This window comes from Manis javanica, chromosome 5 (genome assembly GCF_040802235.1).
Source record: "Manis javanica isolate MJ-LG chromosome 5, MJ_LKY, whole genome shotgun sequence".
Taxonomy (NCBI): Eukaryota; Metazoa; Chordata; class Mammalia; order Pholidota; family Manidae; genus Manis; species Manis javanica.
In genome coordinates this window covers 20,674,664-20,684,111 of record NC_133160.1, presented here as the reverse complement: position 1 = coordinate 20,684,111, position 9,448 = coordinate 20,674,664, and the positions used below count along the sequence as shown (strand labels likewise).

Below are 9,448 nucleotides of genomic sequence, written 5' to 3'. Positions count from 1 at the left end.
TCACACCCACACACACATCAGGGAAATTAAGAAACATGATAACTTTGAATTGGCTCCTAGACAAGAATAAACATTTTCTGTAAAGAGCATTATTGGGATAATTGGCAAAACTTGAATATGGATTGCATATTAGATTCTAATATTAAACCAGTGTTAAAATTTTCCTGGTTCTCATAGCAGCAGACTCACAGACTCCAAGAAGGGACTGGCAGTTACCAAAGAGGAGGGGTGGGGAGGGTGGGGGTAGGAAGAAGGGGATTGAGGGGTATTATGATTAGTACACATGGTGTGTGGGGTTCACGGGGAAGACAGTGTAGCACAGAAAAGACAAGTAGTGACTCTGTGGCATCTTACTACGCTGATGGACAATGACTGCAATGGGGTATGGGGGGGACTTGATAATATGGGTGAATGTAGCAACCATTGTTTTTCTTGTGAAACCTTCATAGGAATGTATATCAATGATACCTTAACAAAAACATTTTAATAAATAAATAAATAATTTTCCTGGTTCTGATAATAGTACTATGGCTACATAAGAGAATCTCCTTTTTAGGACACACTAAGTATTTCAGAGTAAAAAGGCTAAATGCAAGTTGCTCTCAAATGGTCCCAGAAACACACACACACACAGAAAGATGAAAGTACAGGAGTTCTCTGTACAGTTCTTACAACTTTATTACAAGTTTTAAATTATTTCAAAATAAAGTCTATAAAAATTATTATGTCCAAAACAGACCTTATCTCTCCTGAAACCTGCTCCTCCCATAGCCAACCCATCTTGGAAAATGGCAGCTCCTTCCTCTCCAGTTGCTCCCATCAAAGCTCTTGGAGTCATCCTTGACTCTTTTCTTTCACAGACATTCCAATCCATGTGCAAATCCTACTGGATGCAATTTCAAAATATTTCCAGAATCCCACCCCTTCTCGCCACCTCCGTCATTACCACACTAGCCTGAATTCACACATCACCTTGCTGAAGTGCACTAGCCAGTTTCCCTGCTTCACCCTTGTTCCCCAACAACCCACTTTCAACACAATACCCAGAGAGATTCAGTTAAAAACCAGGTCACGTTGCCCCTCTGCTCTGAACTCTGATGCCTTTCGGTGGCCTACAAGGAGCCACAAGCTAGGTCCCTACTGCTTCTCAGACCTCCTGTCCCACCCGTGTGCCCTCACTCCCAGCCCACAGTCGGCCTGGCCTCCTGTGCTCCTGGACCACTGGCCGGGCAAACGCTCGCAGGCCCGGCTCGCTCCCTCACCGCGTCAGGCCTGCTCCCAGTCCCTTCCTGCGGGGGCCCCTCCTGTTACCCTCTCCCCTTGGCCTGCCTTTTATTCTCCTTCGGGACACTCAGAGCCACCCTCCAAGCCAGGTAGCTACTTGTTCACTGTATTTCCCTCCGCAAGAAAATGCTTCCGGACTTCACCCTGTTCCACCAGCACCCATCACAGGGCTGGCAGGTAGTGGGTGTCAGTTCATCTTCACAGAGTAAGTAGTTGGGTGTTGGGAAGTCCCCTTGGGGACGTCTGTGTTGGATCAGCGAGGGCCTGAAAAAAAAAGCTGGGCTGGAGTCCAGGCAGGGGCAGAAGGACAAGGAGTTCCTGCAGGGTCAGAATGATGGACAGCACCTGAGGCCCAACTGTGGAGGGGGCGGCTCTGTCCAGTCGGACTCCATCCTCCGACTGAGACCAAGAGGAGGTAGGGGTGCTGCCGAGGAAGCACCCGGGGTCCCCCAAACCCTGCCCCTTGCTGTGGCTCCCCACGCTGCGTGGCTCTTTCTGGCCACTCATTCTCTGTATCCTCACCACCACCCTCCCGTTTTACAGGGGCAGAAACTGAGGGCGGCTGGATAGTGACTGGCCCGGGGGGTCTGTCTCGGCGTGGTCCTTCCCAGCCTCCGCGCACACCCCACATCCGCAGGCGCCTGAAGGCGGCCTTCTTTACAGGATAGAGGGTCCTCTGACATGCCTCCTCTCTTGGACCAGGAAAAAGCCATACTTGGCTTGGTGGAAGGAAGGCCTCCCACGGGACGCTCTGGGCAGGGGCAGCGGGGCCTTGGGAGGAAAGCGGGAGGGGAGGGTCCAAGAACTGGAGGCTCCGGGATGCTTGGCGAGGTGGCCTCGCCAAAGAGGAAGGGGCGGCCCAGACGTCTCCCCCTCCCCAGGATGTCCAGGCCCCCCACTGACCACCATCACCACCACCCCGCCCACAATGGAGAAGGCCCGGTAACTTGGGGGTTCGCCCGGGCGCGCCCCAGCCTCCCAGCCCGTGGGTCAAGGCCAAATAAGGCCGGGAGCCAGCCGCGCCCGCCCCGCCCCCGCGCACATTCTTCTGCCTTGTAAGGCCCTGCGCCGCGCCCCGCCCCGCCGCCGCGGCCCCTCGGCCCCTCGCCACCACTCGCCACCGACGGCGGCTCGGCACCGGCTCCGCAGCCAGCACCGCGCAGCCAGCTCCGCGACCAGCGAGCGCCTTCTCCGTACCAGGTGGGGGCCCGCCCGCCGAGCCCGGCGGTCTGGAGTGGGCGACGTGATGGCCGGGGCTGGAACGTGGGGCAGGCCCCGCGGACGGGGACGTTTGAGGGGCTCGGCTGGGCATGCATAGCCCTCGTGGGGCTGGGCTGCGGGGATGCTGGGGCCCCACAGGGATTCTGCCTGGGGCTGGGCAGCAGGGAGAAAGTTCCGGGCTCTGGGAGCCAGTGCTCCATTATGGAGAGGACTGTCCAGGCCCCGCACCCGCTGCCTGTGGTTACAGACGCCAAGCCCAGAGCTCCGGGGTGCCCAGGAGGAGGGTTGGGGGCTGTGGTCGCCAGGGTTCCCAGCCCCAGTGGACCCCGTGTATTACAGCCAGGAAGCAGAGCCCTGTGAGGCACCCTGAGAACCCTCCAGGGCATCCGTGTCCCCTCCCCCACCTCCTGGGACAGAAGAGAGGGATGGAGACTGGGGCAGCAGGGCTGCAGGCTCACCCCTGGGGGCTGGACAAGGACCTGGGCTGGGAGAACTGGTCCCTGCCCCTCCCCACCCTCTGAGAGCCCCGGCTGCTCTCCCAGCCTTGATTAACAGCCTCAGACTAGCCTAGTTTACCAGCAAGGTGTCTGGCACTGCCCGTCATTGGGACTGAGACCCTGGGGGCCGCAGGCCTTATCTGCACGGTTATGGTGGGATTTCAAGAACAGAAGGGAGGAGGGGGCACCTAGTTGCAAGCCAGGCTAAGTCCCAGCTCTATCTGATCCCTCCTTCCCCAGGGAAAGGCCATGGCTCTGAGGCTAAGCGCCCACCCTACAGCCAAACCTAGAAACTACCTCCGTCACACACAGCCCTCAGCCTCTCAGCTACTGTAGGCCCACCTTGAGCCCCTTAGGATAGATGTTTCCTTCTGCGTTTAGGCATGGAGGGCAGCAAGGACTGACCACCCACTGACCCAAGCCCAGCACTCAGCCCCTCTCCTGAGCATGCACTTCCCTTCTTGGGTGTGTTTTACTCACTGCACTGGAGGCAGCGGGGCCCAGGCACTATCAGAGCAGTGAGTGAGTCTTGGCCTTTCCTGCCCCTGGCCTTGCCTTCCTCTCCCCTCCAGCCATGTCCACCCTGGAGCTTTGCAGACAGGACACTGGTGGTGACAGGGATGATGACCAGCACAGCCTCTGCTGAACACAGGGGCTACTCGGTTACCTTCTGTAGGTCCATGCATCAAAGTTCCCAGAGAACACAAGTTTCAGGGAGAGATTGGGCCCTGCGCAGCACTGCAGCCCAGCCGATGGTGCCAGCCCGCTCCCACCCAGGCCATGGGTGGGAAGGGATTTTGTCTACCCTGAACTGTGTGAGGAACACCGAGGCGAGTGCTGGTCCCACAGGACACACAGAACACAGCAGCCAGTGTCCCATGACTACAGGCAGCTGCGGCCCTGGGGATGGGCTGGGGCTGGGGCTGGCCAAGATCCCAGCTGAGGGTTTAGGATCTCAAAGGCCAAAGAACTCACAGGATAAAGGTCTCTAGGACAGTTCTTAGCCACACACCTTGGGATGAAAACAAGCAGAGGTGGCCTGTAGGCCCAAGGCCCCAGGGCTCAGGGTGGAGGAATGCAGGCAGCAGCGGTTCTGGGGCACTGGCCCGGCCCACAACTGCCCCAGCCAAGGGGAACAGGGCACAGGGTCTTCAGGGCACAGTCCCCAAAGCCATGACAAGGGGAAGGGCCCCTTGCTGGGCCTCAGTTTCCCCATTTGTAGAGTGGGACAGTCGGCTGGCCAAGGTTGCCCTCACAGTCATTCATTAAATAAGCACCCAGGAACCTCACTGTGGGCTTTGGTGTAGATCGGGGTCTGTGCCAGCCCCGACTGACTGTGGGGGAGAGAGACCTTTACGTGTTTCTTGTCCAAGCAGGAGTGCGGGACCTGCTCCCCAAGGCGTGTCTCAAGAACTGGGCTGGAGAAGGGAAGCATTCCAGGGGGACCAAGGACAGTCTAGGGCACAGCCAGAGGTCCATCTCCGCAGGATCACAGACGGCGGGAGGGACAGGGTGAGGGGTACCACGGCCAGTCAGACAGAAAGGCAGAAGGGGTTCTCACAGGGTCTTGAATGCCAGGCTGAGGGCTCAGACTTGCTTCAGGGGGTGGCAGGAACCTTCAAGGGCTTCAAGGGGAAGTGACAGGTGCAGGTCTGGGTCTGTATGGAACAGGAGAGGCTGCCTGGGGGCTGGGAGGCCAGAGCTAAAACAAGAGTGACAAGAAGCTAGGGTTCTCAGCCTGAGGGAACCTTGCACCCCAGTAAGCACTGAGGAGGGAAAACAAGGAGTAGGGCCCACATCAGTCCGCCCCCCACCGGAGGGGCCAGTGTGGGCAGCTGCAGGGAGGGGGGTGCCCAGAGCACAGGAGAGAGGATGGGGAACGTCAAGAACGCAGGGCTGCTGACCCAGCTCCTTCCCACTGGTGGGGAGGCCCCTCGTCGGGCCTCACAGCTCCCATGTGTTGACCCACCTTGTCACCTAGAGAGGAACGGCCAGTGGAAATGCTATCAAGGATTAAGGGAGGTAAAGCATGGAAATGGCCGGCACCAAACCCAATCCTGAGTGTCTCGCCCAGATAGTCACAGCGAAAATGGCTTACTCCACGTGCAGCACCATTCCAGGCAGCACCATTCCATTCAGACACAGTCAGTTAATCCCTCCTGCTGGATACTCTTCGTGTCCCATTCCCAGATGAGGAAACTCCCTCAGAGAGGTAACAGAAGTTGTTTAAGATCACACAGCCCACTCTTGCCTGCTTCTGCGATGAGCTGGATGGCAGGAGCCCCATGCCTGTGGGAGGCCTTGAATGCCAGGCCCAGGCACTGAGAGCTGGTGTGGGGTAGGCAGGAAGGTTCCCTGGCTCCGGGTCATGGGCTTTTCCCCCCCACACCCTCTTTCTGCAGGGAAGTCCACCCGCCTGAAGCCAAGATGTCCAGTAAGCGGGCCAAGGCCAAAACCACCAAGAAGCGGCCACAGCGGGCCACATCCAATGTCTTCGCCATGTTTGACCAGTCCCAGATCCAGGAGTTTAAGGAGGCCTTCAACATGATCGACCAGAACCGAGATGGCTTCATTGACAAGGAGGACTTGCACGACATGCTGGCCTCGCTCGGTGAGCAAGGACGGGGGCGGGCCCGGGAGGGCTGCTCCCCACTGTGCAGCACGTCCTGCATAGTGATACATGCGCTCAGCCTGGAGTAGAAGCCATTAGTGTCTCCATTTCAGATAGGGAAACTGAGGCACAGAGCGTTCAGCGTTGGAACTGAACCCAGACAAGCTCACTCTACAGCAGGACTGCCTGACAGATCTGTGGAGTGGGCTGTCCGGTACCATTTGATTCAACTAAAAAAGTGTACTGTATAAACTTTCCATAGTACAGATGGAGAAAGTGAGGCTAGAGGGAAGGCCTCCCTTCAGAGGTCACCCTGGCCAGGCTCTCTCTGAGTTCAGTGACTTACCTAAAATCAGAATCTTAGAGCTGAAGGGGCTTAGGAATCTAGTACAATTCACCATTCCTCAGATGGGGAACAGGCCCAGAGGCCAGGCCTGCAGACCCCCCACCACCAGCCTGTGGCCCTGACGCCACATCCCCCACCAGCCGCCCTCAGCCCCAGTTCCTGATGCTGCCTCCAGGTGACAGTGTCTCCACCAGACACTGGCCAGGGACAGGGGAAGCCTCTGGCAGCACAGACAGCAGCATGCGGTAGTTAGGCCCCAACTTCTGGGGCCAGATAGGCCTGAGCCAGTCCCCAGCACTGCCCCTTACAGCCTGGTGGCCCCCCTCTGTGCATTTCCCTTCCTGTGCAACAGTGACCCTGCCCTCGCGTGCACCCTCGGAGTGTCAGAAGGCCACCCTGAGCAGAGGTCTAACATGGGACACCACCCCGGCCCTGTGTGCCAAACCTCTCCCAGCTTCAAACCAGCCTCACTCGGAGGTTCCCTCCTCCCGGAAGCCACCTGGCAGAAGGACAAGGGAAGGGGCTGTGCGTCCTGATGTCACAGCTCTGCTCAGGCCTCAGCCCCTCCTTGGGGCACACAACAGGGCGTGTGAGACTCAGAGGAGGGAAGGACACAAAGACTCCTCCCCATTTACCAGGTACCCTGCACCGAGGGCTCTAAACCTCAGAGATTTGAGGACAGCCCTGGGCGTCACTCAGGAACACCCTCACTCCTGTTCACAGCACCTGTCAGGAGGTCCACAGATTAGCTATGGCCTTCTGGTTAAGAACATCACCCTCAGGATAAAAACACAAGAGCAGCAAATAATAACAAGCAGCAGCAGCTCAGCAGGTATCTTAAATGTCAAAGCAACCCTACCTGGTAGATGTGATTATCCAGTCTCACTTTACAGATGAGGAAAGAGGCTCAGGGAGGTTAAGTGATTTGCCCCAAGGCACACAGCTACTAAGTGGTAGAGCTGGGATCTGAACCCAGCAATTGACTGAGTCCATGAGGTCCTGCCCATGTGCATTTTACGACCATTGCCTTCTTCATCCTCACAATTCTCCTAGCGGCAGGGGACACTGAGGCACAGAGCTGGGACCCAAACTCCGGCCTGTGTGACACCAAAGCTCACTGGTTTAACCATTTTCAAAACAGCCTGGAATCTGGGGTCTGGCTGCCTGGGTTGCAATACAGGCTCTACTTCGTACTCGCTGCGTGACCTGGGCCAAGTCTCCTCCCCTCTGGGCCTCAGGTTCCACAGCTGTGAAGGCTGAGGAGGCAGGTGGGGTGGAGGGCTGACCTCAGGCTGGGGAAGGACCACGCAGTAAAGCACATGAGGCACCAGACGCGTGCGCAGTCAGAGATGGCGGCTCTCACAGCTTGGAGTGCCACCCATCTCTGATGTCCCGGGCCAGAGCACCAGGGAGCCCAGGGGAGGGAGCAGCCAGAACTTTACAGTTTCCAAAACTTCAAGGGACAGGACAGGGAGGCGGGAGGGGACAGGGCGGTGACCACAGGCGCGGGTGCCCCACCTGCCACAGGGAAGAACCCCACGGATGAGTACCTGGAAGGCATGATGAGCGAGGCCCCGGGGCCCATCAACTTCACCATGTTCCTCACCATGTTTGGGGAGAAGCTGAACGGCACGGACCCTGAGGATGTGATCCGCAACGCCTTCGCCTGCTTCGACGAGGAGGCCTCCGGTCAGTAGCCCCGGGATGCAGGCCTGGATGGAGCTGGGGCTGGGGGTGGTCACCTCGCCCAGGGCGTCCCTGCGTACGCATATGGGGCTGGGCACGCTGCGACAGCTGGACCCTGCCCCCCAGGGCCAGGACAGAAATCACCCAGCTGCTGGTTTCTGCCTCCAGAACTACAAAAGCCACTCTGCTCCCTTGTTCTCCTCCCCCGAAACGCCAGACTGAAACAGCCCACCTCCACCAAGGCTTCCCACCTCGAGTCCACCTGGTGGCCCAACACACTACACCTCTGCTTTAGACCTTCCCAGAAACAGCCATTCCTCAGATCTTCCAAAGGGCTTCCTGACTCCCAGGGATGGGTCAGGGTGACGCTGGCAGTAGTAGCTTCAGTGGTTTCCAGGGATTGCAGGCCACAACCTTAACAGTCCCCTACCAGGCTGGCACAGTGTCACCCCCATTTTCCAGATCAAACAGACAGAGAGATGAAGCTGCCCAAGGTTGCACAGCTAGAAAGCCGGGGGGGCCAGCACTCCGCCTAGGCAGGGGACTGCGGGGCTCACGCCCTTGAGGTTGGCGTGGCCAACTCCCCCCACCCCAGCCCCGCCGCCCCCAGACACGCCCCACAGACAGTCCGCTGCAGAGCTCTGCCCTCTGGTGCAAGGCCAGCCTGAACCCCGCAGAGTCTAGAGCTGAGTCTCTCCTGGCCCCTCTCCCACCGAGAGGCCTGCGGGTGGTGCTGGGACTGTCCCTGTCTCACGGACCCGGCCCTGCCCCAGGTTTTATCCACGAGGACCACCTCCGGGAGCTGCTCACCACCATGGGCGACCGCTTCACAGATGAGGAAGTGGATGAGATGTACCGCGAGGCGCCCATCGATAAGAAAGGCAACTTCAACTATGTGGAGTTCACCCGCATCCTCAAGCACGGCGCCAAGGACAAAGACGACTAGGCCACCCGACCCCCGCCGGGCCCCAGCCCCACACACACTGCCCGCACCCACTCCCTGCCCACGACCCCATGGGACCCTCGCAGGGACTCTGCCCTCTGAGGGGCTGGGGCCCAGCTCCCAGTGCAGGACGTGGGCCAAGAGCACAGTGCCAGGAAGCCAGTGACGCAGGTGTTTCCGCCAAAGGACATGGCGAGAGCTGGGCCAGAGGGCAGGGAGGAGGCTGCAATCAAAGGCCCATCAGGAGAGCCCAGGCCTCAGCCACTGCCTCATTCCCGGGCTGATCCCGCAGGAAGGGCCCTGCATCCTGGTCTGGGACACCTGGGACACCACGTCACGTGCACCCCCACGCGGGGCATGAAAGCCCTTTCCCAGCCACTACCACAAACACACAAACCTCACCAAGGTCCCTTCTCAGAGGACGGGATGCCAGCCCCCTCCCCTGTGCCCTGCCCAGCCACCAGAACACAGCCCACCCCTGGCAGTGTGCTCCAGAAGACAGCGCAGGGTGGACTTCGTCCCGGGGGGGGCGGCAGAATCTCTAATACAAGGCTGAGCGCGGCTTTGGGTTTGTGTTTCTGTTGTTGGGGTGAAATAAGGGAGCCCCAAATACCCTCCTATCCTCTCCTCCCATCCCCAGGGGCTGCCCCATCCTCCCCCTGGCCAAGGGAAGCTTCGGCCAAGATGCCACCAGCCGTGGGGAGCAGACAGAAGTACTGAGGGAAACAGCCCTCTTGGAAGGGAGACAGTGGGGAGGCCCCCAGAATCACCACAGCAAATCCAGGCCAGGGTTCTGGGTCTCTGAGGGGCACAGGCCAAGGCTGCACAGCCTTCAGGACCGCAGCCTGGATCTCCAGGGT

At 58.8% G+C, this 9,448-nt stretch overlaps 1 protein-coding gene across 1 annotated transcript; it reads left to right on the top strand.

Moving 5' to 3' along the window:
• Positions 1 to 2,329: 2,329 nt before the first annotated feature.
• On the top strand, positions 2,330 to 9,150 carry MYL9 (myosin light chain 9). Its single transcript, XM_017645183.3, has 4 exons — positions 2,330 to 2,484; positions 5,405 to 5,613; positions 7,487 to 7,648; positions 8,419 to 9,150. Exons 2-4 carry the CDS (start codon positions 5,430 to 5,432, stop codon positions 8,589 to 8,591), a joined length of 519 nt encoding a protein of 172 aa, XP_017500672.1. The 5' UTR covers positions 2,330 to 2,484; positions 5,405 to 5,429; the 3' UTR covers positions 8,592 to 9,150.
• Positions 9,151 to 9,448: the final 298 nt, after the last annotated feature.

Bases quoted from the DNA above. Each gene is read 5' to 3' on its own strand.
- MYL9 (XM_017645183.3), top strand. From the start codon at position 5,430: ATGTCCAGTAAGCGGGCCAAGGCCAAAACCACCAAGAAGCGGCCACAG. The intron at 5,614-7,486 runs GTGAGCAAGGAC...CACCTGCCACAG, and splicing joins CGACATGCTGGCCTCGCTCG to GGAAGAACCCCACGGATGAG. The intron at 7,649-8,418 runs GTCAGTAGCCCC...GCCCTGCCCCAG, and splicing joins CTTCGACGAGGAGGCCTCCG to GTTTTATCCACGAGGACCAC.